This window comes from Aspergillus ochraceoroseus (assembly GCF_002846915.1).
Source record: "Aspergillus ochraceoroseus IBT 24754 chromosome Unknown P175scaffold_2, whole genome shotgun sequence".
NCBI classification, from domain to species: Eukaryota; Fungi; Ascomycota; class Eurotiomycetes; order Eurotiales; family Aspergillaceae; genus Aspergillus; species Aspergillus ochraceoroseus.
The window spans coordinates 134360-160059 of record NW_024468477.1 but is presented as its reverse complement, the minus strand read 5'-3'; the positions used below and the strand labels follow the sequence as shown (position 1 = coordinate 160059).

The 25700-nt window shown below is 34.9% G+C and overlaps 7 protein-coding genes across 7 annotated transcripts; 3 read left to right on the top strand and 4 right to left on the bottom strand.

Annotated features, from left to right (window-relative positions):
* Positions 1-3903: 3903 nt before the first annotated feature.
* On the bottom strand, positions 3904-6630 carry P175DRAFT_0433833 (alpha-L-rhamnosidase; the record flags this gene model as incomplete). Its single annotated transcript, XM_040893622.1, has 1 exon — positions 3904-6630. One exon carries the CDS (start codon positions 6628-6630, stop codon positions 3904-3906), a length of 2727 nt encoding a protein of 908 aa, XP_040753653.1.
* A 507-nt stretch (positions 6631-7137) lies between these two features.
* P175DRAFT_0126892 (uncharacterized protein) lies at positions 7138-7432 on the bottom strand. Its single transcript, XM_040892391.1, has one exon. The coding sequence runs from the start codon at positions 7378-7380 to the stop codon at positions 7174-7176; it is 207 nt and encodes a 68-aa protein (XP_040753652.1). The 5' UTR covers positions 7381-7432; the 3' UTR covers positions 7138-7173.
* A 580-nt stretch (positions 7433-8012) lies between these two features.
* P175DRAFT_0529297 (uncharacterized protein) lies at positions 8013-10688 on the top strand (the record flags this gene model as incomplete). The annotated part of the gene is made up of 20 exons (XM_040899679.1): positions 8013-8106; positions 8194-8214; positions 8270-8371; positions 8428-8513; positions 8573-8614; positions 8667-8684; positions 8743-8822; positions 8880-8949; positions 9003-9085; positions 9132-9146; positions 9200-9225; positions 9275-9297; positions 9344-9449; positions 9501-9621; positions 9681-9744; positions 9799-10122; positions 10186-10240; positions 10300-10335; positions 10395-10571; positions 10624-10688. 20 exons carry the CDS (start codon positions 8013-8015, stop codon positions 10686-10688), a joined length of 1608 nt encoding a protein of 535 aa, XP_040753651.1.
* A 104-nt stretch (positions 10689-10792) lies between these two features.
* Positions 10793-12086, top strand: P175DRAFT_0529296 (uncharacterized protein; the record flags this gene model as incomplete). Its single annotated transcript, XM_040899678.1, has 3 exons — positions 10793-10997; positions 11637-11788; positions 11916-12086. The coding sequence occupies 3 exons, from the start codon at positions 10793-10795 to the stop codon at positions 12084-12086; spliced, it is 528 nt and encodes a 175-aa protein (XP_040753650.1).
* A 30-nt stretch (positions 12087-12116) lies between these two features.
* P175DRAFT_0507125 (glycoside hydrolase family 30 protein) lies at positions 12117-13654 on the bottom strand (the record flags this gene model as incomplete). The annotated part of the gene is made up of 3 exons (XM_040898244.1): positions 12117-12724; positions 12781-13567; positions 13595-13654. The coding sequence occupies 3 exons, from the start codon at positions 13652-13654 to the stop codon at positions 12117-12119; spliced, it is 1455 nt and encodes a 484-aa protein (XP_040753649.1).
* Positions 13655-14701: 1047 nt separating this feature from the next.
* On the top strand, positions 14702-16569 carry P175DRAFT_0521442 (uncharacterized protein). The gene is made up of 5 exons (XM_040899203.1): positions 14702-15248; positions 15315-15416; positions 15467-15623; positions 15690-15766; positions 15825-16569. The coding sequence occupies exons 1-5, from the start codon at positions 15009-15011 to the stop codon at positions 16140-16142; spliced, it is 894 nt and encodes a 297-aa protein (XP_040753648.1). The 5' UTR covers positions 14702-15008; the 3' UTR covers positions 16143-16569.
* Positions 16570-17324: 755 nt separating this feature from the next.
* On the bottom strand, positions 17325-18173 carry P175DRAFT_0554941 (uncharacterized protein; the record flags this gene model as incomplete). Its single annotated transcript, XM_040900597.1, has 3 exons — positions 17325-17876; positions 17944-18011; positions 18142-18173. The coding sequence occupies 3 exons, from the start codon at positions 18171-18173 to the stop codon at positions 17479-17481; spliced, it is 498 nt and encodes a 165-aa protein (XP_040753647.1). The 3' UTR covers positions 17325-17478.
* Positions 18174-25700: the final 7527 nt, after the last annotated feature.

The window sequence follows — 25700 nt, the reverse complement described above, 5'->3', positions numbered from 1 at the left end:
ATAATTTAATTATAATTTATAAAATATTTATTCTTAACTTTAGAGTTAATTATTATAAAGATTAATAAAGTCTTATTAGAGATTTTTAGATTAATAAATAAGATTATTAGTTTAAATTAATAATTTTCTTTCTTTATTATTATTTTAGCTATTATAGCCTTTAATAGATAGAAAGAGTACTAGGGGTATTCCTAATTATAGCTTAGGTTAGAAATACTTTATTTTCTAATTTAGGGAATATAAGGTATTTAGTAGGTAAGATTCTAGTTAATAGGGGATATAGATCTAGTTTAGTAATAAATATAAAGATATAGCTAGTTAGTCTTTAATTAGAGTATAAGTAGCTACTTACTAGATAGTTAGTACTACTATAGTAATAATATAGGTATTAAGTTTAATAATTAAGATAATAAGTAATAGATAGGTTTATTAGATCTTTAGTAGAAGTAGTAGTAATAATAGGATTAATAGGGACTATAGGAATTTAGGTAGCAGGAGTTAGCTTTAAAATAGATTAGGAAGGCTAGGAATTCTTTATAAATAGGGATAGAGTAGTACTTATATAATAATAATAATAATTTTCTAGATTTTATAAGTAATTAATAAAATTATAATATTATAATAAGGCTTTAAAGTATATTAATATTTTTTAAAATTTTTAGCTAATAATTTATTCTAGAATTATAAGTAAAATATCTTTATTTATATTTTTTTTTAATATAAGATATTAGAATTTAGTAAAAAAAATATTAAATTTATAATAAATTTATTAAAAATAAAATAAATTAATATAAATATTAACTTTTAAATTTAGATTTTTAAAAACTTTCTTTAAAATTTTTAAAATTTTAATATAATTATTTAATTTATAGATTCTATCTTAAATATATAATAAGATTTAAGTATATAAGATTTCTTTAAGGTAACTAGTTATATAAGTTATTCTATTATTTAGGGTTAAAAAATAGTTAAGGTTTATAATTATTTTCTAGTAAATTTAAGAAGTAAAGTATTTTAAGTTACTTTATTAATTATTAAACTTATTAGGGTTAGGAAGTTATTTAGAGGTTTAGATAATAAAAATAGGTATAGTAAAAGTAGTAATAGTAATAGGAAGGATAGTAATATTAATATCTTTTTTAAAAGAAAATAATAATTAAAAAAATATATTATTCTAAATAAATACTTTAAATAATTTTTATTAAGTTTTTTTAATTTATATCTTCTAGTATTTAATTATACTATCTTTTTATTAAATATAGTTAAAAAGATTAGTAATAATAAAATATAAGATAAATAATTTATAAAGTTTTTCTATAATAGTAATAAAAAACTAGTATATCTTAGTAATATACTATCTTAATTTATTAGAAGTATTATATAGGAGGGTTTTTATATCTTTAGGTAGTATAGGTAGTAAGGCAGGCATGATAGTAGTAATTAACTTCTAATAAACAGGAGCTATATAATATTAAGGGATAGAATTAGATTTAGATATTTATTAATTAGGAGCTAACTAGATAGAATAGTAGAATAATAAGTATTAGGTAATAGATAGAACATAGCTTGAAGAGCTATAATAGGATTAAGGACAACATGACTTAAATATAGGGATAAGGGCGGACAGTTAAGGCAGAATCTAACTAGATAGGTACTATGGCTTCGTGCCATGACAATTTCTTTTTTTTATTCTAGAGAGCTAATTTAAGGCTTTAATAATATAGTTTTAGAATAATATTCTCTATAAAAAAATAATATATTATTAAGCTTAACTTTTTAATATTTTTATTATATATATTAGTAATAACTTAATTTAAAAACTTCTTAATTTTCTACTAGTCCTCTATCTATAGAATAGAATATAAGAAATTACTTAAGAAGGATCTAGAGTTATTCTACTTATTAAATTAAATTAAAATTATTTCTAGATTTAGTAGCTATATTCCTATAATTTACTATAAAGAAAGAATATTTTTTATTAATAAGATTTATTTTTAAACTAGCTAGAAAAAATAAAAAAAGTCCTATTTAATAATATAATTAAGGCCTATTAATTTATATAGAAAGTCTTTAAAATTCTTATTATAAGTAATAAAAAGAGAGCTAAAGATCCTAATATTAAATAATTATAATAAATAAGTTAAATAAAGTAAATATATTATTAATAAGATCTTATTAGTATTATAATAATTAATAAACTTTATAATAAGGTAAGATCTATAATTATTAAAAATAAGAAACTTTTATTACTTATATATCTTATTTTTAATTTTATAGTTAAATATATTAGTTAACTAGGTATATTCTAGCTTATTATTAGTCTAATTACTTATAGAGAAGGTAAAGAAGTAAGAATAAAGCTTAAGATTAAAGTCTTAAAGCTAGAAATCTTATATATTATTAGTAAAAGCCTAGTAAATAAAATCTAGTAAAAAAAAGATTCTATTAGTATAAATATAAGTAATTAAAATTATTTATTTATAATTTTTATTTTATAAATATTATTTAAACTCTTCTTTAATTATATATTTCTACTTTAAGAAAATCTTAAGATCTTTAACTAGTATTTTAATAAAAAATTCTTTCTTATTTATATTATAGATATTCTCTAGCTATAACTTATATTATTATATTTTCTAGCTTAATAACTTAAAATATAGAGTATATTTATATATAGAATTAACTTATTTTTATATAATATTAATAACTATTATATAAATTAAAATAAGATTATCTTAATAATATTTTATAAAATACCTAAACTAGTATTTTCTAGACTTCTTACTAGTAATTTTTTTTATAAAATTCTAAAGTATCTTATAAGATATAAAGAGGCTTTACTTAATAAACTTATTAATATAGCTTATTAATTTTTTTTTATATTAATTAGTAAGAATTTACTATTACTTATATTAATAATTTTTAGGATGCTATACTCTATAATAGTATTTTAATAATATTATCTAATTAATACTAAACTCTTTTATAATCTTAGTATAATTAATTAAATTACTAATTTTTAACAAGTTAATTACTTCTATTATGGCTTTAATTAAACCTATATTAGTTAAGATATAAGTTATTAAAAATTATTAAAAAAACAGTTAGTAAGGGGAAATCAGGCGTCAGGTGGGACTGGGCATCAGGTGATCACCAACTATAGTAGGTCAATGACTTTCCCCTTTAGAAACTCCATCACACTATAACCCCAGCCTCGTTTATCCGAAAAAAGCCATATATCCATGGAATACAAACTATGCAGCTGTCCACAAGTTCATAGGCTATCTGTTAATTTTCGGCTTTTTCTTTTGTTACATCTGGACCCGACTTGACCACTTGATGATCAGATATTCTGATAATGCGCTTTCCGTACTGGCTGACAACATTGCATGGCAACGGATTTGCGCAAGAAGCATTCACTGAGGCCTGGAGGTATGGGGGAAGCGTCATATTCTTCTATAATAAGGCCGAGGAAGGAGGCAGCTGTCAAAAGATGCTACTTATGCCGTTTGGATAGGAAAGAAAAGGTAAGAGGGTGAAGACAATAGAAAGCAAGAAGTCAACTCCACCAAGAACGGGAGACAATGACTCCTACCTAGGTAATGCTGAGCGGTGTACAAGGCAGAACAGACCACTTTCTGGCCAATCTGGCGGGAAAGGGAGTTGTATTGACATAGTAGTATTTGATTCGTGGTGTTCTGATACTACTGTATGGAGCATGGTTGTTCAGTCCCCTAATCTCTTGCGCCCACCAATCACTTATGTCTGTGTTGTGGTACACTACAAAGAGTAAATAGGAAACAGATGAAGTTGGAAGCGAAGAGCAGAGCAAACAAACAGCAGGAAACGCAAGTAATATACTTGGCCATGTACCCGGCCCTATTCCAATGATACGCACCACAGTTAAGCAATAAATTCAACACTGGGCTGACCGAGAAAGTCCCGAATCGGCTCTGGTGGCCATGGCCCCGGGGCATATCCCCCACAAAACGAATGCCGACCTGATCCCACCCATTGTTCCTCATCACGACCAGGAAGGATAACGAGGGCGCTGCTATTCGGTGGTACAGCGAGGTCTAGAACAAATATATCGTTGTCCTGCACCTTCCAAGCACACTCTACCCTGCCGTACGAAGTTTCGTAAGTCGCCCGTGCAGAGGTTATCGTACCCCCCGGAATGGGCTGGACCCTGATCTTCTTCCAGCCGGGATCAATTGGAGATATACCCGCAACAGTGGTGTGCAGCCAGTTAATTACTGACCCGAGAGCATAATGATTGAAGCTAGTCATCTCGCCGCTATTGATAGAGCCGTCTGGTGTCATGCTATCCCAGCGTTCCCAAACAGTGGTGGCCCCCATGGTAATCGGGTACAGCCAGGAAGGGCAACCTTTTTCAAGGAGCATTCGATAGGCCAGCTGTGAGTACCCTGCACTGGTCAGTGCGTGTGTGATAATTGGGGTGCCAACGAAGCCAGTCGATACACGGAAAGCTGCGAGACGGACGAGGTATGCTAGCCGTTCTCCTGCTGTGGCCTTCTGCTTGTCCGTGTCGTAGAGGGCGAACATTAGGGCGAGACTAAGGGCTGTTTGGGAATCGCCAATAATAAGACCTGAAGGGGCGATATATTTCTGTTGAAATATCGCTTTCAGACGGAGATAGTCATCGTGATAGCGGGTGGCGTTGGACTCTTCATGAAGGATCTCAGAGACTTGCGCAATAATCAGGGTAACCCGGATCAGGTATGCATCAGCTACAAGGGTCGCGTTGGTTCTGGAATTTCCTGGCTGGTCTGGTGGCGCAGTGGGATCGAGCCAGTCACCTAGTTGCCAGCGCTCAATGTTCCAAAGCCCGTCTGGTCCGCGAGGAATGCCCCTGTCAACCCATGTGATCATGCTTTGATATTGCCGGCGCAAGATCTCCACGTCACCATATGACTGATAGAGTGCCCAGGGTGTTAGAACAGTCGCGTCATCCCATACTGCGTGGGGATCCCCATCCCAGCGGTCTTCAAGGGCATTCGGGATAACAAGGGGGGGGATAGCGTGCTCCAGGGAGAGATGCTCCAGTGCTACATCCTTTAGCCAATCCCCTAGTATCCCGGCCGTGTTGTAGAGAAAATTGGCAGACGGACAGAAAATCTGAATGTCACCAGTCCACCCTAACCTCTCGTCTCGTTGGGGACAATCAGTAGGGACTGAGAAGAAGTTTCCACGCATGCTCCACACAGCATTCTCATGTAGTTTGTTCACCATCGGGTGGGAACAGGAAAAATGACCCGAGCGAACCATATCTGTATGCATCACCAAGGCACTCACGCTCAATGTTGTTAGAGGGCAGATCTTGTCTGCTGTTGACCACCCGTCCACCTGCACGTAGCGAAAGCCATGGTAGGTGTACTTGGGGGACCAATCCACCAGGTCTTCATCGGATGTGATGATTTGATCAGTACATTTTGCGTCACGAAGAGGACGTACTCCAAGCTCTCCAGTCTCCATCACCTCTGCATGCGCAAACGTCAGTTTAGTTCCTGATGGCTTCTTCAGATGATGGATACACAGTTTTCCAACCATATTTTGACCAAAATCAATAACCGTCTTCCCCAGCGGCGTAGTGAAGATCTCAACCGGTTTGATCACTTCGATAACTCGAACTGGGGGAGCATCGGGAATAACTAACTGGGCAGAGGGCAATGCAAGGCTCCTTGTTCGCAGCCACGAGCTGTCATCAAAAGCCTCGCCCCCATTCCACCCTTCTTCCTCCTCTCGCGCATCATACAGCTCTCCGTCGTAGAGCTCGGACCGGATAATAGCACTCAACTTGCACTTCCAAGAATCATTGGAAACAAGCCTGAACTCTTCTCCATCCTCTGAAACCATCTCTATCTGGGCCAGCACCGCCAAATCCTTCCCCCAGATACAGCGCTTCCCCCCCAGGAACCCCAACCGGGTCGCATACCACCCTTCCCCGACTTCTACAGCAATGACGTTCACTCGGGCTGGTTCAACCAGGGTCGCGATATCAAACACCTGGTAGTTGATCCGATGATGGTAACTCGTCCACCCCGGCGCAAGGCATTCATCCCCGACTCTCCGCCCATTGATATATGCCGTGTAGCTACCTAAACTCGTCATATACAGTCTGGCTTTGCTGATACCTTCCGTCAATGGAATTGTAAATGTCTTTCGAAATCGCAGTGGGCGCTGGGGTCCGTTTACTTCGCGTTCTTCCGCGATAGTAATTGGCCGTCCGATCCAGTCCGAACGGTTCAGGAGAGCACACTCCACCATCGCCCATGGGGACCAGTCGGTTTCTCCTGAATCCTTTGTATGCTCACTGGTTTTTGTTCTCCCATAAGCACGAACTCGCACACGAGCCCGTTCTCGAGAGAGCAAGGGCCGGCTAGGCCAGGGAACTAGTACCGAGTTCCCACTGGAAATGTGGTACGTTTCGACCTTGGAACCGGGGAGATGAATTAATTCAACATCATACGCAGACTGTTCCCAATTTTGAGTCGTGGATGGTGATGAGAGGAAACGCCATGAAATGCGCGGTGCAGCGACCTCAATGCCAAATCCGGTGGGATGTTGCTCGAAGGAGGGTGGCGTTAAATGGGGGTTTTCCTCGGTCATAGTGAAATGAATTACCAAATAAAAATAAACCTAACTAATAGAAATGGGTGATTACAGGATATTTCCTGGGGTTCACGGAACATATTATAACGGGGATATATGATCTACACCCCCGCAACAGGTCGGTTGTCTTTGTCCCGAGTCTTATCCGACAGCTGGCCTCTTTTGGCTAAATTCCAGCCCCTGTCTTACCTAGGTATTGGGGGTTGTTCTCGCATATTGGTTCCAGGATCTTGGTTATGTGCTGTATTGGTGTCAACCATATCAACAACCAAAAGATGTGTCGTCTTGGTCAGAGATGGTGTAGACTCTTAGTGGGGAGCGGCGAGTGGAGCAGTCTGACTGAGATTCGGTTTTGTAGAGGTATTATACGAAGTAGGGCTTGTTGCAAGAACGTTTGTTGAATTGTTCCGCCCCAGGAAAGGGCCCAGAGGGGATCTTTGGAGTCAGAAATTTATTCAATTAGAAGTTCCGCACAGCTGAGCCCAAGGCACGGATAGCCCGGTCCGTGGGATATTGAGGAGATCCTGCGCGGGTAGGGATTCATTTTTCGGGTGGACGTGGGGGTTCAGGTTCGAGCCGACAGATGCATAGGCGTGGATGATTTTTTTCTTCCATTTCCTCCGGATGCACCGAGGGGCAAGCTACTGGACCTTTGATATCGAAATCATTTCCCCATATCAGGAATCGGACCAGTGACTGGGCGTCATCGGGCTCGATGGCGATGCGAAAGACTCGGGGGGGCTGCATTGCGTTGCTCTCCCTAGGGGCTACCTCAACTAATGTAGCCTGGGTGAGAAAGCAGAGTATATTATTAGTTATTTCCTTGTACACTACCAGTTGTACTAAAATATTAGACCCCAGAGGATAGTCTCGTGGAAAGAAAACCCCAATACGAACACGCCAAAATATCCAAGACTGGAGCCCACCTCCTAACCCTAACCCCAATTAGCCTGCAATTTCCCACAGCAGGTAGCGGGTGACAGATAATTATTCCTTATTGGATTTCTATGCCAGGATGGAGGTACAAAGATGATTCATTTTAATTTTCACCGTCTTTTTCAACGGTTTTCTGAAAAATCTCCCCCCCTCTCCTCCAAAAATGTCCATCACCGGGTTGGCTAAATTGTACCCTGATGACCTTCCAGGACCAAATTACCCCAGATAGTTACGCATTGGCAGTTGGGCCCCCGAGTATGCATTTGTGCGGTTGGTAGCAAAGGCAAGTGGATATATAATTTGGTTTGAATTTTATGCTTGACCGTCATTGTGGTTCCAGAATATATATTATGGCACCCACCCGCTTTCTAGGCGGGGAAATCTATCATTTCTAGGTAGCAGGGTCTGATCGGGTTCATTACTATTGCACGGTAAAGAAGATAATGAATATTATTGGTTCCACCCAGGCCGTCCTTACTGTCGCCGCTGCGACGCAAAGTACCCGGCAGATCATTGTTGACGCGTCAAAGATCGTCGGTACCCTAAAGAACCTACAAGGCAAGACCCACTTAACTGCCGATGGATAGAATTACTCCGTACACAATGGACCTAACAGTAGACTAGGGGTCAACAGTGCAGATAGCGGTAGGTAAATGAACCACCACACCAAATAGCAGAGTGTGCTTACGGGCATTACCAGCATATATCCCCCCCGGACCCTGGAACCAGGACACCTTCTACAATAAGGACCCTGCCATAGGAGCTCTATTCCCTGAGTATGCAATCAAAAATGTTCTTATATGTGAGTCTCCACCCCTGTCTGCCGGAATACTGCGCCCTGACTATCCTGGATGAAAGACAACTTTCCGGATATCTTCCTAGGCTGGGGGAAAACGGGCGTGGATGGGGATCCTATGGTGAATGACAATTATAACTGGACTGGGGTAGGATTTTTCCTATTTCCAATATGACCCTTACGAAGTTGGCATTGAAACCATCCTAGGCCGATGACTACATGCGATTTGTCACTAGCAACGGGGCCAAGGTACAAGCCTTCAGTCCAAACATTATAAAACGAAAGACTAAACAAATTCCAGGCCACGATCCAGTTTCAGGTACAGTTTTTGTCTATCTTCCCAATGTGGCCCAAAAACTTTCCTGACATCTGCTCAGCCGACAAACGGGACTAACAGCAACGTCTCCTCCCCGGAAGTACTGGGCGAGATTGGCTATATGGTCACAGATCGCTACATGTAAGGTGCTCGCTACAAGAAATAGTTATCCGCAGAATGATTAATCATAGGTCCAAGGAATGGTGCCTATGATTCCGGCTTCTATGATGCGCTTGAGCTGTTCGAGTTTCTGCCAGAGACGGACTTGGTAGGTATTCCGTCCCATATGCCTATTTGCCCTGACAACTAATATCGAGATAGTTGAGGAGCTACTTTTCTAATGATGTGTACGAAGGGTACTTTTCTTATTTTGCTGCGTTCAGCCGCGCTGTCACGAACGCAAGGTCGGTTTTCTTTCTCTGTAGTTGAATCCTAACTGATCATACAAAGTCCCGCGGTTGGGGTGTATGTATATGATTACCTTTCTTTGCCAATATTTCGACTAAATAAATTGCCAGCGCTGCATGGGGCGGCAACCAGATATGTAAGCCACCAAGTCCCCATCCCGAGACCATATTCCTGATGATATCCAGATCCTGTGAAAACAAACTATTCGGTAAGATCCACGTAAGAATTCACAATGCAAGGAACTGAATTTCTAGGTTTTCAATCCATACGTCTCTCGATTCTACAAGGACTGCCACGACCGTAATGTTCCTATCAGGGCTGCATCATTCCATTTTATAAACACACAATTTTCCTTTGATCGTATGTTCTCGTGCAAGGTATCAGATCTTGCAGAATACTAAAAATTCTCAGCATACGATATCAAGCGGGTAACGGACAAATTCCGCGCAGAGATTCTGGTCCCTGCCGGGTTGCCAAATCTCTCCATATGGGCCACTGAATACGAACCAGCTCCGTTTCCAGCTCTACCCACGTAAAGAAAATGCTCTCCAATACATGGAAGTGGGAGACACTGACTGTGACTCAATTAAGATCTGCAAGTGCCCTTGCGTCCTTCAACGACCCAGCTTGGTTTGCAAGTTTTACTCTCGGGGTGGTAAAGTTATTCCTTTCCCCAAAACATATGCAAGGGTACTAATAATTCATCTAGTCAATGTACGCCCAGGATACAACTATTGACCAAGTCCTCCCATGGCCCGGGCTCGGCTACAACGGTACCGGAGCCGGTAAACAGCCATTCCAGGGCTTCTTTAATCGAAGCTCATCCGGCCCCATCCCACTCAACGCGGCAAAGGCATGGTTTCTGCAGGGAAAGCTGGTTACCGAGACATCTCATCGAGTCAAAGTTGATGGAAGTTCTGAGGATGGATTTGCGGCTCTTGCTGGGGTCTCGACTAAGGACAAAAAATTGCAGATATTGTTGAATAATTACCAGCTCGATTATGATATTGCAAAGCAAATTACAGCCCAGATGGTGAGTTAATACATGTTCATTGTGAGTTTGTTTTCTTATGCTTAATCCTGCGCAATATAATAGGCTTCCCTTTTGAATACCTCTGCCTCGGCTTATCCACTTCTCCAGGATAATGGACGTAAGTAACCACGGAGTGTCTAACCTTTACGCCTATGCTAAGTCAAACGTCGTATATAGTTTTGAATGGGGAGTCGACCTGTTTTGTTACTGGAGGTAGGATTTCCAAAAAAAAGGACCTGTCTCTAGGCTCTCCAAACTGATGATCATGATAGCATGCATGACATTTCCCCAGGCTACAGTGCGCAATAACACTAGTCAAGCATACCATCTCCATGTGGCCGGCTTGCCCTGGAGCAATACCGATCGCTACGAGCTCCAGGTCGAGAGAGTAGCAAATGAAGTCACTGACTCAATCTACGTACGGAAGAAGGGAAAGGGGAACGTTATTGGTGAGTGCCCCATTGACTGTTTATGCTGCACCGTGTTTAACCCACAGATTAGATATACTGATCCCCTTTCCTCCGAATGCGCAAGACTTGATAACTGTGCAGAAAGTTGCCTATTAATCAGTCCCTATGCAAATTAACATGAGCATTGGAGAGGGTATTAAGCTGGTGTTTTGATTCTATCTTCGACCTGGTCCCAGGTAATTATATATCTTGACATCACGATGATTGTGCAAGCCAATGCCAACTCCAACCAAACTCCACCACCTTGTTTCCTGCACCCATCAATAATAAACCGGAGGAGGTCAACGTCGAGGTTTAATGTTCCTACTGATACGAAGAATACTCGAGGAAGCGAGCTCCAGAGAAGAAACCCCAGCCCCAGCCCCAGCAACCTCAAAATCCTCGCCTCGGGGACCACTTTCCTCGGTAGGATATTATTGTCGTATTCGGACCATATAAACTTTGATTCAGTCACATACATTCAGGGGTGGAGTTTTGTATTACAAAATTGAGTAATACATAGGATTTCGGCCCAAAAATCGCCAATTACTCCAAATGATAGTATAGAATATGGGTGGTTTTACGAAGATAAAGCATATAGTAAAACTCTACCGAGGTCTATGTTAAACAAGTCATAATCGGGCGTTTTTACACCGAATATCCCTGCATTCTTTAGGCTGAATTGGTTAGGGTTTAGCCGAACTTTTCGAAAGATTGATCGCCAGGAATGGAAACCCTTGCGGTATTTCTAAGCGCTCGTCCCGTAACTATCCAGCAAGGGAGAAGGGAACGGGCAGTGTTGAGATAAGACCAACAGAGCCAAAACAACCATAGATGACAAGAATCCCATAATCCCCGGCTTCGTGGACCCATCAATCGTTTATATCAAAGACACATTCTACCTCAGATATGTGTATGGGTCGCTGGAGTGAGCCCATTTTCTTCGACTTCCACGGAGTCGACCCTGATATATTCTTCGACAATGATGGCCGAGTCTTAGAAAGAAACTCGAGGCATCTAACAAGGTTTATCTGGACCAGGGCTAGACCGCAACCTGCCAAATAGAGTTGGACAAATATGCTCTTAGCTTTTGGTCGCAGGAGCATGAACAGTGGAGCGCGGAAGCTGGGAAGCTGGGAAGTGCAAGGTCATTTTCTCGAAGAGTGTGGATCCTAAGGATGAGACTATGGAGAAAAAGTTTGAATTACTGGGGTCATGTATGCGGAGTGGGTTGTAACCATGTTTTGACATATCTAGTTAGATAGGTACAGATCTACCATCATGGAAGCTGCTAAGGTCCCATATATCAGGACCCAAGCAAGCTAAACTAATAAGAGGCCCTAGCGCGCAGTGATAGACCTTGACATCCCCTGGGTGCCGTTGCGCATTGGCCTCGATGAGAACGAACAAGCGGACAAGTGCACTAGTGGCGACGGTGCGGGAAGTGGAAGACGAAGGGGTAGCAGAGGAAGTCGAATTGAGTTGAATAAAAAGATGGAAGGTACCCAGATTTAGGAGACATCAGCTTGGATTGAATTGCCCAAGTTACTCGGCCGCTGGTAGCACCCATGTGGTGACTGATTCGCTAGGAATATTACCGCTCCATTCATCACCACTCTTCATGGACACACTGAGGTAAATGTCATTTCCAAATGTATTGGTAATAACCACAGTCCGCGTGCCATCGGGATTGATCGAAGCAACTGATTGAATTCCACCACCGCTGGAATAAGTATAACTGCCACTGCCATTAAGCACAATGGCACCTGATGGCATGAATTTGCTGAATTGGGCCATCATATAATAAGCCATATTAAATCTGTAACTCCCGTTTTCCACAGTCACCAAGCCCTGGCAGGCATCACACCCCCCGCTTGTGAGATGAGGTCCATCTTGAGCATTTGTGCCTAGAGTCCAGGCTGCGACTCCCGAGGCCCAGTTCTGCAATGGCCCCATGGTAAAGTCTGCTGCCTGATTCCAAGCCGCCGATGCTGGGGTCCAGCACTCGGTCATGTACTGCTTTACATTAGGATTGGTGGTATGGAATTCTGAAAGCACACCCCAATCCACATTTGATGCATAGCAATGCCAGGCCACGGAGCTGACGTACTGGCCGGCCTCGTTTATCACCGTTTGGGGATAGGATGGAACATCTTGCCAAATAGGGTGATTAGCAGGAACCGTGGAGTATAGTAGGGGAAGACAATACCAGTATTATGGTCATAAGCCCAAATCTCGGTACTCAGTCCTGCCTTGCTAATCTCCGGACCAATATAGTCCCGAATCAACTGCCCAGCTTCATAGTCGTAGACATACATTGTTGGATATCCCGATTGACTATTGAGCGGCTCGTTTTGGATAGTTATCGCGTCAATTTGCGCACCAAGCTGCTTGTACGCCTGGATATATTTGACGAAGTACCGAGCAAATGCACTTGCATATCCAACACTCCCTAAACCTGCGCTGGTGAGGTATCCATCGTTCAAGTTGTTGTTGGCAGTATTTCCACTAAGCACACCATTGATCTTCATCCACCCAGGTGCACTCCAAGGGGACCCAAGGATTTTCAGCTTTGGCTGGAGGGACTTCATAGTGGCTAGTAAGGATGCCATGGCTGTACCTCGGTCCCCTAGATTGAAACCCGTAAACGCCTCGTCAACTGTGCCCCCATTGTCATCATAGGTATATGCTGGGTCACCAGAAAGGTCCGATGCCCCAATAGTGTGGCGCATTAAAGCAAAGTTCGCGCCATTGGACGTCATCAGCTCATTGAGCAATTCTTGGAGAGAAGAGCTGGAAAGTGTGTTGAAGGAAGTAACAGTTGCATCAGTAACAGCAGCGCCAAATCCTACAATGGTCTGTTTGTGGCCGGTAGCTGTATCGTCAACACTCAATTTCCAGGTAGATTCTGACCCAGGATTGCCTGACCCCTGAACTGGTGCAGCTACAGAGGATAGTTTGTAGTTTCCGCCTGAGTTGGAGCAGTACGCTGAAGCCTCTGTTCCTCGTTTCTGTTCGACAACCGCGCTTGTTGCGTGCTCGAGCAGTGCAAGGCTTGCAACAAGGCTCAGTGGGAACTTCATGGTATTCTAGTCAGTATTTCTGACCTGTCTTCAGTTTTCCTCTGTTGGCAAGTGTTTCTGGCTTGTGAGAAAAATACAAGTGTTGTATAAAAGGGTTTCATCAACAACTTAAATATTCAATGACGGGAGGTGTACGCGGATCTCCGGCTCATCCACGCTCACTCGATTGAGAGAAATATACGACAGCTGAGACTAGTGTCTGCTCCTTAGCAAAAAAAGCAATTTCGTTGAGGAAATGCAGGGTAATAAACACAGCCTGATTGTGCATATGGATCTAATTTGAAGTCCACTAACCTAACGCTCTGACATTGTATACGCCCCAGCATGGTTACATCTGCTTTTCCCTTTATTAAAAAACCCGAGTTACTGTACAGAATGATATAGAAGCACGTTTTGGAACTACTAATTGTATCTGGTATGATCTATTTGGCATTGTTTACCTGGTATTGATCCTCGAGTTTTGGAGTCAGCCTCTAAGATGTCCACTACTACTCCAGTGCGACTGTACTAGATTGTGCATTTACCGTAATTGGAAAGCGCCTACTACTGCTGCCGATTTAGCCGATCAATCGATAAGATACATCTTGTTTTTGCACGGGTCTGGTCGATCTGGTGTGTGGATACTCGGGTGTGGGGGGGATACTCTTTCTTCAGTTTGTGAGTATACAGTTATATACACTGTATGAATATCAGAGTGCTTTTCTATAGATTGTAATGATATTCTCAAGTTACCTGGCCGATTCAAAATTAGTTGCATCTTAAACTGTAAAGAAATAGTCATATGCTTATAGAATATTGTATTATTCGCAGTATGTGGTTATAAACCAAGGAGATATGTATAGTATAATGGAATATGCGCTGCGCCCTGATTTTGTCTTAGATGCGAGGACATGATTTGAGCAGACCCTTGATTACAGTTACATCGTGAATCTAGATCGCTTGGCATGGGGTACTCGACTGTGGGGGCCAGAAATCAGGGCTTTGAGGATATGGATACTTGCCGGAGCATTGTGCCGGACCCTTATACCGGAGCATTGTGCCATACCATTTGAACTGGACCATTGTGCCATACCCATTGGGGCTTGCATCCTGTGAGAAGGAACATCCACATGGTATAGATATCTGCTTTTAATTGGAATATACCGGTTTGTCTTCGTGGCTTGTGGGTATCTGCAATGAGGCAATGCCTCTCGTTTGGATTACCTGAAAAAGAAAGCCGCTTGCCGGCGAGGGTATATAAAGGCGTAGTAATACCATCACATTAAGCAGCAAGACAACAGCAGATTCTGTACAACCTCTACCTGTCTTTATATAACTCGCGCCTTGTTGTTTCCCTTTGCCGACTATCTTCAGCATGAAGTACTTGTACCTTGTCTCTACACTCTGTGCCTTGGGCCAGGCCACTCTGGACAAGCCAGCTCTGACAGATAACCTGGACTACTTGTGGCAAGGAAACATCAATAATCTGAATCCGACTCAGAGCACCTGGGATCAGTGGGGTTCCGGTTGGATCCCTGCTGATTGTAAGAGTATTGCCGAGAGCCAGGGGCTCAGCCCCAGCGACTTTGAGGTGTACAATGTGCACTATACTGATGTAAGATGACTACCTGCACTTGTATTATTTAGAGGTCAATGGTATTCTAATCTTTGCTACGAACAGTGTGGCGATGCCTGGGTTTTCTGCCGCCATACAAGCTCGTCAATTGATCTTGTGTCAACTATTGACATCTTTGGCAGACTCCCTGTCAGGACTCGTAGTTGGGTATGTACAGGAAGTCTAACGGTATTATCGTAACTAATTCAAGGAAATAGGTCCGACATGTTATGACTATTCCAGGGAATGACTGGGCCTTTAACTCTAATGGCAATATTGCCTTTTCTGGCAAAACAGCCGGCAATATTGATGTTGCAATCCATGAGTCAGGCCACAGCCTTGATTTACTTGGTGCATATGGGGAAGTTTTGTCCTGTATGTTATTCCTCCTTGCACTGTGCTCTCCTAACATGGAAAACCAATACTAACAGAGATTTAAAGCAAGCCAAACCTGGCTAGACAACTATAACCAGGATTCGAATGTGCCTGATAACTATGCACGTACTAATCAGGTTGAGGTAAAGAAAGCTGTCTATAACCCCCGAAACACATGTTACCTTGCTAATATAACTTTAGAACGTTGCCCAAAATACCGTTGTTAGTGTTTATGATAAAGTGGTTCCTGGTGGCTTAGGCTCTGTTCAGCCCAATTGGAGCAAAATCTTCCATCAGTACGCGACACTGGAGTGGAAGGCAGGGGATCACATCATCCCTGGTGGAACTTGTGATCGCCATCTGATCAACTCCGAGACTGTGTCTATGACATCGTCCCAAAAGCGTAGTACGAGACTCGCAGACAAGCCTTCCCACGAGTTCAAAGGCACTTACAACAATATTGTGAATAACTTCACATCCTTTAGTACAGAGGCGGACTGCAAATTTACCTGGGCCTAGATATTTGGTCCTTGCGTTTGCGGAATCCTAGGCTATAGGACTTGGCCCTTTTGATTTATTTGGGCGGATATATGGCTTGAGGGTATGTTGGGGAGATATTAGTAGGATCAACTGGAAGATGGATATGTGTTTGTTATAAGATGAAAGCTGAACTTGGGGATAAATGTTTCTATTTAGAGATGATATTTAGTATATTTATACTTAGTCTTTCTATATACTACATGCTTTTATGGGACAGATTGGATTCCCCTGATTGAAAAGAATACACAGGCGTTGCCTGTGACTAGTTATAACTATAGGACGCTAAACTTAGCTTAGCAATAGATTAGCCAACTTGAACATTTTAGTTGACTAGTTCGTTACCTATAGGAGTCAAGTACTCCATACCTCAGTGCCTACTCGATGGTTAGATCTAATTTAATCTTATTATAATAAGACCCTACTTCAGCGAGCCGGCACTTTTAGATTCCTCTCCTACCCAACTACGGAGTACCTGCTCTGTGAGCCACACAAAACTTTATATCTTGCCGCTACATTAGTGCATCAAACACAATCCATAAAAAATATGAACCCATGCATGTCGTGTGATAATGTTGCCTGGCAACAGACTCAAAATATTACAGCTCTTCGGGCGATCAGACACTTCATCGTGAAGCACCAAAAGGGGTCCCCGTGGGGTTGGGAGATCCAAACGCTGGGTATTTCAGCATAATAATCTACATAGTATTCCAGAATTGTGGCTTTGTAATCATTCAATTCCCAGAGCCTGGGGCGACTATGTTCCCTAAAGAAAAAGTTTGTAAAAACATCGCCAGCAGCTATTTCACCCACTTGCAGAGAGACACATGCCACCTCTATAGCAACAGCCAAGGAGACGGGAAGATATATGTATAAGCTCCGGGGAATATCTTGGCACGCAGGACCAAGCTTGAGCCAATTGAGACAGCAATTCCAGCAACAGTCCACCAGTGACTATGGGGACCGTGTATGCAGGAAGGTCGTCAGCCTGTTAGAGTAGTAACTACACTAGTTATCACTGGGTCTCAGCGGCTCGTCAGACCCTCAGCATCTGCTACTATTTCATCAAAAATACTTCAGGTACAGAACGTAAAACTTACTCTTAATGATACTGAAAAGTGAAACTGGGAGCTACATAGGCATAATCAGGATGGTAAGGTTCCTCCCCCCCTTTTTTTTTTCTGTGTTAATATCTGATCTGGGCGTGTTATAGGATTGGCCAACTCATTCCATCTTTGGCCATCATCAGCACAGAGATTTGATCTTACCTTTTATAACAAGCCCCCCAGAATGAGAATTTTCCTCCTGCGGACCTTGTCTATGGAAGACCAGTTTTGTAGTAGGAACCACAATATTGCGTTTCATTCTGCAGGGTACAGCCAGTGATGCTGTAGTTCTGGCCGTTGAGGACGCTTGGATTCCACAGCACAAAATTGGCAATACTGACTCGAAACAAGGATGCAGCGTCGTAGCAGCGAATATTTCCGTACGTGTTATCGAATACTTTGAAACATTTTTCCAGGGATCCGCTAGTAAGGGGATACGAGGAAGTCGTGGATGTGATATTGTATGTTACTGGGGTTGCAGTGGCAAAGTCGGTCCAGGCGATGCTGGTGCTTGTGACGTACCAAATAGAGGTAGTTGTGGTGCTTGTACCGGTGACATACCCCGAGTAGGTGGAAATGTCTCCGACGGCCTCAACGCAGTAGGATTGACCTGTAGAACCGCGCAATGAGGACTCCGTTCGAGATCAACTGATGACCGCCGGTAAGGAGGTACTTACCGGCCCAGAGATTGGGACAGTTGGAGTCGATTTCAGGATTCAGGAAATCGAAATCAGTCAGTGTGATCCTGTTCGTTACAGTAATAAGCGAGCAATGTGTCAGAGAGAGAACATTACCTTCCTCATAGTATATCTCTACAGTTCAGTGCAACAAAGGAAGAAACGAGAAGCCTACAGTCTCCCGCGCTGACATTATACCATTGAGCACAATTTGTGTTAGATCCGGGCATTACATTGGTAGGTATGGCTACGGCCGTCGCTGTTGTTAAAGTAGTCGACGCGTCGGTTAGTTGTACGTAACCCACAGGATTCCCTACACAAACGACATGACCTACTTGAGACGCCCAGTTGCCGCAAATCCGATCGATACTGGGATTCCAAGATAGTAACTGGGTCAAGGTAAGAATGTACAGCTCGCCAGGTCGCCAGGTCGCCAGGTGGCTACCAAATTTGACGAGTTGGGACCAGGTAGGACTGGTAATAACCAAATTCTATTACCATATGTGACAATACTAGTAGTAAGTTAGTAATATATTCTATAAAGCTGCAGGATTTAAAATCACCTATCTAGTAGTATTAGTTATGACTAGTCATGCCTAATTTAAGTAGTAAAATACTACCTAGCAAGACAAGATTTAGTATAGTATATTTTTTATAGTATAATATAGTATATTATTTTTAGTTAAGACTAGTCAAGACTAGTACTTACTTAAGTAAAATATATATCTAGATTATATTATTATAATTATTTTTAAAAAAGAACTAGAGATTCTAATAATTATTAGATATTACTAGTAATAATTAGAATTTCTAATTTTATTAGTAGTTACTAGTAATTACTAGAATCTTTAGTTACTACTATCTAGATAATAAGATATAGATTACTAGAAAAGATTAGTATATATTTATTTTTATTAATTATAACTAGAGGTTCTAGTAATTACTAGTAACTACTAATAAAATTAGAAATTCTAGTTATTACTAGTAATATCTAGTAATTATTAGAATCTCTATATCAGGGGACAGAGTCGGATTCAGATATTCATTGACTAGGAGCTAACCAGACAGAACAGCAGAATAGTAGGTATTAGATAATAGATAGGATATAATTTAAAGAGCTATAATAAGATTAAGAATAATATAGCTTAAATATAGGAATAAGAGTAGATAATTAAGGTAGAATTTAACTAGATAAATATTATAACTTTATATTATAATAATATTTCCCTTCTTAAGGTTAAGCTCTATTAAAATTAGGGAGGAATTAGCTAGGGTTTCTTAGAATAATAAAAATAATAATTATTTACTAGTTAGTAAGTATTCTTTAGATACTTAGTAGGCTCTTTAATTAGTTTATTATATCTAATTTACTTAATAATATATTATAGCTTAAGTTTACTATAATTTTAATAAATCTATTAAAAATTAAAAATTTCTTTAATTTTTTATTTTTTTAATCCTTTTACTTTAATAAATAATAGTAAATTAAGATATTAATTAGGTAGAAGATTATTAATAGTAAAATAAAATAAAAATATATTAAATATAAAATAGATTCTTATATTTTTAGATAATTTAAATTTATAAATATATAAATTAATAATTTTCTTAATATAATATAATCTAAAGTTTTTTTAATCTAATTTTTTTTATAGGTAGAGTATTTAAATATTATAGGTATCTAGCTAGACTTCTTATCCTATAGTATAGTAATATATAGGTTATTTTTAATAATTAGCTTATATTTTATAATAAGCTTAAGTAAATAAGATTTTAATATAAATAAACTTATAAATTTTATATATAATATTAATAAATTTCTTAATATTTTTCTTAATAAGATAGATAGTAAGGTAACTTAATTTAAATTCTAATATTAAGTAGAATCTATAATTAGTTATAAATAATAATATTCTTATAAACTTAGAATAAATAGAGTTAATAATAAACTTAATTATTAATAATTATTTAGACTAATTATCTTATAAGTATAATATATATATTTATAAGTATTATCTTAAAATAATATTAGTATATTTAATTTAGCTATTAGTCTTAAAATAATAAGTAATAGATAGTAAATTATAAATCTTTAAATAGAATATTAAGTATTTCTAGAAAATAGTAATAAATTAGACTCTATAATTTAATATAATTATTTTAGGGATACTATAGAGTTTCTAGATATATTTAAAGTATAGATTAGTTATTTTTTTAGTATTAATTATTTTAGTATAGGAGAGAAAGTATTTTATCTTTATTAAATAATTAATTATAATTAAGATAGTATTATAACTATTACTTAATAATAAATATATAATAAAGTCTATACTTATATCTTATTAAGTATATTTAGAAATTAGTAAAGGCCTTAGTATTTCTTATTTTATTTCTTAGAAAGAGATAATTTAATAGTAAAGATAATAATTCTAGATTTATTAATTAATATATTTATAAATCTTAGACTAGAAGTATTTATATAATATTAATTTATATATTTTAATTTTTTTAGAATATCTAGTAATAGGATTTTTATAATAAATGTAAGCGTCTCGCTGGTGAGGCGCTTGGGTATAGGTAGTGTTGGTAAAGGAAGTAAAGCTATATAGAGTACAAGGGCAGTAGAAAGGTATTAGAAGTAATAAAATAAAGTGCTTGCCTCTTAATACTTTAGAGGTTATTATATTACTATTTATATTACCTAGTTAAGTTACTAGTATAGTATAGGTAACTTAAATATTACTATTCTTTTAATTACCCTTAATTATTTAATATATAGTTTAGCATGTGGTTATATATTATATAGTTACTATAATAATTACTTTCTCTTTTCTTAGCAGCATGTCCACGCACTGCGTGTACTATACCTGATCTAGCTTAGTACTCTATTAAGGAGGAGCTAGTCTTAGTTAGTATAATATAACTTATTTTTTTATTTAATACTAGAGATAATAATAGTATATATAATATTATTTTTATTAATTATACTTTATTAAATAAAATATAAATAATATTATATTTTACTTTAAATAAAATAATAGATAGGAGTAGATAATTTACTAAATATACTAGTAATAAGTAAAGATATTATTATAATATAAATATTATAAGAAAATACTTTTTTATATATATTCTTTCTAGTCTAATCTATATTTTAAAAAGTTTCTCCTAATAGATTAATATATTATACTAGGTAGGTTATTATTACTTAAGTATTATAATAATAGCTAACTATATTATAAATCTTATAACTCTTTCTAAGTATTCTTTATTAAGTATTATACTAGCTATATCTCTATAGAAAAGAGCTTATTTAATAGCTATTATTTTTTTTTTTATAAAAGTCTTTATTCTAGTAATATAAGTTTATTATACTAATTATTTATAAACTCTTATAGTAAACCCCCTTATATTTATATTAATTATAATACTTATAATTTCTATTATTACTAGTATATTTTTTATAATTCCTGCTATTATTACTTTATTATCTAGTAAGATTATATCTCCCTTATCCTCTATAATTACTTCTAGTATTATAGTAACTCCTACTATCTCTTCCTTTACTTTTTTTACTATAATAACTCTAGCTACTTCTACTACTATTATTATACTAGCTTCTATTATTGTACTGGCTCTTATTATTCTTATTATTACTATAGCTCTAGCTACTCTAACTATTCTAGTTATCTTTGCTGGCCTAGCTACTATCATGTGGATGCCATATTACCTATATTATACTAAGTCTTAGTAATATATAGATAATAATTCTATAAAAGCCTATTCCTATATATACCTAAATCTAGAATAATAGTATATTTAGTATATTTATTTATATAAAAAATACTTCTCTATTATCCTGCTTATATAGGTTAGTCTTAGGAAAATTTAGGTAATATTTAGTAGAGTAGCAGGCATGATAGCCTGTACCTAATAGGCTTATATTACTAAGATTTTTATTTATTATCTTAAGATTAAGAACTAGATAGAAAGATTATTTTAATCTATTAATTATAATATATTTTACCTACTTAATATATAGTATATTAGGAGTAGTATAATAAAATTAAAGAATAATAATAAGAAGATTTAAAATAGTTATAATAATTAAAAGTTTACTAATATTATAATATAGATATTTTATTATTTTTATTTTTATATAATAAAATTAAGTTATTTTTTTAAAATTTTTTAATATCTATAATATATTCTTATTAAATCTTAAAATCTAGTAAGAAAAAAAGAAAGAATAGTATTATTAATATATTTTTATAATTTTTTTAATTTTTTAACTTTATTAATTTATTATTTTTATATTTTATTATTTTATAATATTTTACTAGTACCTTACCTATATCTTATTTATATAATAAAACTTATTTAAGATATCTTATATATTTTCTAAATTTTTTACTAATTATTAAGTATTCTTATATATTAGTTATCCTTTTTATTTAATTAGGTATTAATCTTTATTATATAGTTTTTATTATATAATAATTTATTCTACCTCCTATTCTTTCTTATTATTAATAATAACTAGTTAGGGTAGTATTAGTAAGTTACTATCTCTTATATTTTATTTCTTAAGGAATAATATATAGAAGACTAGGTAGATTTTTTTATATAATTTAGATAATTATAAATAGTATATTTATTAGCCTATTACTTTAATTATTTTAAATAATCCTTTATATTTAGTATCTAGCTTCTTACTAAGCCTCTATATATAGATATTTTTTATAGATAGTAGTATCTATTAGCCTATATAATATTTAATTAGATAATACCTCTTATTATAACTTCTTATTTATTATTTAGTAATATAGTATAGGCTCTCTTCTAATTAATAATATTTTATTTATAATTAGTTAAGTTATTCTTCTACTATTATAATCATGCTAGAGTCCTTAATATTAGCAAGCTTAAATAGTACTAGCTAGTAACTATATTATACCTTATAAGGAGATATTCCTAATAATATATTTTTTATATTATTATATATAAATTCTATTATATCTAGCTAGTTTATTTAATTAATTTATTAATAATTAATATAAGTTTTTAAATAAGTTTCTAATATCTAGTTCTAATATTCTATTTAATTATTTATTTATAAATAAAATATAATACTTAATTATTCTTTAACTTAAAGCTCTTAGTATAGCTAGGTCTAATATTTACTAATAAAGAATAAGCTATAGTTACTTACTAGGCTCCTTAATACTCCTATTTTAAGTATAATCTCTTCTATAAATATATTAACTAGCTCCTTAATATTAATATTCCTTATTATTAGGAGATATTTAACTTTCTTAATATATTAGTTTATAATTATTAAGATAATATTATATATATACCCTTTTTATATTAATAGTAATAAGCTTATAATAAAGTCTAGAGTTAGGTTTTATTAAGAATATTCTAATACTAGGAGCTTTATAAGCTAGCCTAGTAAAAGTTATCTAGATATTTTTATCTTTTAATAAATTAGATAGCTCTTTATATACTTCTTAATATTATATTATAAGATATTCTAGTAAAACTTTTATTTAATAAAATCTAATATTTTCTCTTAACTAAAATAATCTATATATAGATTATTATAATATATTCTTAATAATTTTTAATATATTACTTAATTAAAAGGGATATAAATAGCCTTATTATATTATACTAGCTTATTATTATTAATATATTATTTATTCTTATAAATTTACTTTTATTTAATATTATTTCTAAGCTATTTTATTATTTTTTATTTAAGTAATTTCCCTACTATTTAAATATATTTCTAGTATACTAGATATTCCTTATTAATATTATTCTAAATTTAATTTATATAAGTATCCTTATATTATATTTCTTAAAATAAGTCTTATAAAATAATTAATAATATTCTATAGACTTATTTATTACTAGCTACTCTTTATACTAGTATTCTTTAAATTAAAAATTCTAGATTTTTTAACTATATAATTAGGATTTCTTAGAGAGTTACTATCTTACTTTTATCTTAATTATTCTATAAATCTCCTAATTTTACCTAAAGTATAGGTAAGAGTTCCTTAGCTATATCTTATTAGGCAGGTTTATAATTCTTTTACTTTAAAGGTATATTAGCTAGGTTAAGGCTATTAAGCTAATATTTAATCTAGAAATTATATATTACTAGAAGCTTGACCTATCTAGTCTAGTATTAATTTAAAGTCTTAGTAATATAGAAATATTTTAGATTTATATAATCTATTTATATATATATTATATATAAATTATCTTTAAGATAATAATATTATATTTTAAAGTATTTTATTATAACTAGTAATTTTTAATTATAAGTTTTATATTTTTTCTTTATTTTAATTAACTTTTTTAAGTAGAAGGCTATAAGTTATTAAGTAATATATTATATCTTTATAGACTAGATATTATTATATTATATTAAAATTCTTATAATTATAAAATTTAATATATTAGTTATTAGAAGTATCTTTTATTCTAGGTTAAAATATTATAATATTAAAGGTCTAGAAAATATTTACTTTAGTACCTTAAAAGTACTTTAATTATTCTTTATTATTTTAAAGGAGCTACTTTTTCTCCCCTTTATTATCTTCTTTAGCATGTTACTTAATAGGGTAGTAATTTTAAAGTACTAGTAAATAAATTTTTAAAAATATTCTATAAATCCTAAGAATACTTAAATATTATAGAATAAGTATAGTTCTAGCTAGTTACTTATAATATATACTTATTTAAGATTTATTTAGATTTTTTTAATTCCTATAATAAAGTTAAGGAAATATACTTTTTTCTAGTAAAAATTATATTTTAAAAGTTTTATATAGAGATTATATTTCTAGAAATATAATAGTACTTTATTAATATAGTATTTATATTTTTTTTTTATTTATAAATAAATTAGAATATTATCTAGATATATTATATAAAATTTATTTAGAATCTCCTTTATTACTTTATTAATATATACTTAAAAAGTAGCTAGGGTATTATATAATTTAAAAAATATAATTAAATATTTATAATATTTATATTTTATATAAAATACTATTTTTTACTTATTATTCTAATAAATATAAATCTAGTAATAAATATTTTATAAATCTAGTTTAATAAATTATTTAGCTCTAACTAATTAGTTTATTAGTTTATTAATTTATAGGAAAGAATATTAATTCTTAATAATAATTATATTTAGGCCCTTATAATTTATATAAAGCTATAATAATTTATTAGTCTTTTATATAAAAAGTACTAGCATGCCTATTATACTTATTAAAGGCTAGATTTATTTTTTTTTTAATATTTAATTAATATACTCCCTTAAAATTACTAGCTTTATTCTTAATATATTATATAGCTAGCCTATTAGTAATATTATATTAATAACTAATAATATATTATAACTAGCTTTTTTAAAGAAAAGTACCTTTATCTTTTTCTTTAAGAATACTAATTTCTATTTTTTATAATATTTAGGGAGAGCCTCTATTATATTACTATTATTATATAATTAGCTCAAGACTAGTATAATAAGTCCTTATCTTATCATGCTCTTAAATTACTTAGGTAATTTAATTTTAATTTTTAACTTTTTTTTTTAATAGTGCCAGGTATTTACTATTAAGGAGATATTAGAGTTAATTAGACTTAACTAGCTATATTTTAAAATTAGTTAATATTTTTTTTCTTCTAAATCTACTATATAATATTCTATATTAAATTTTCTAATTTTA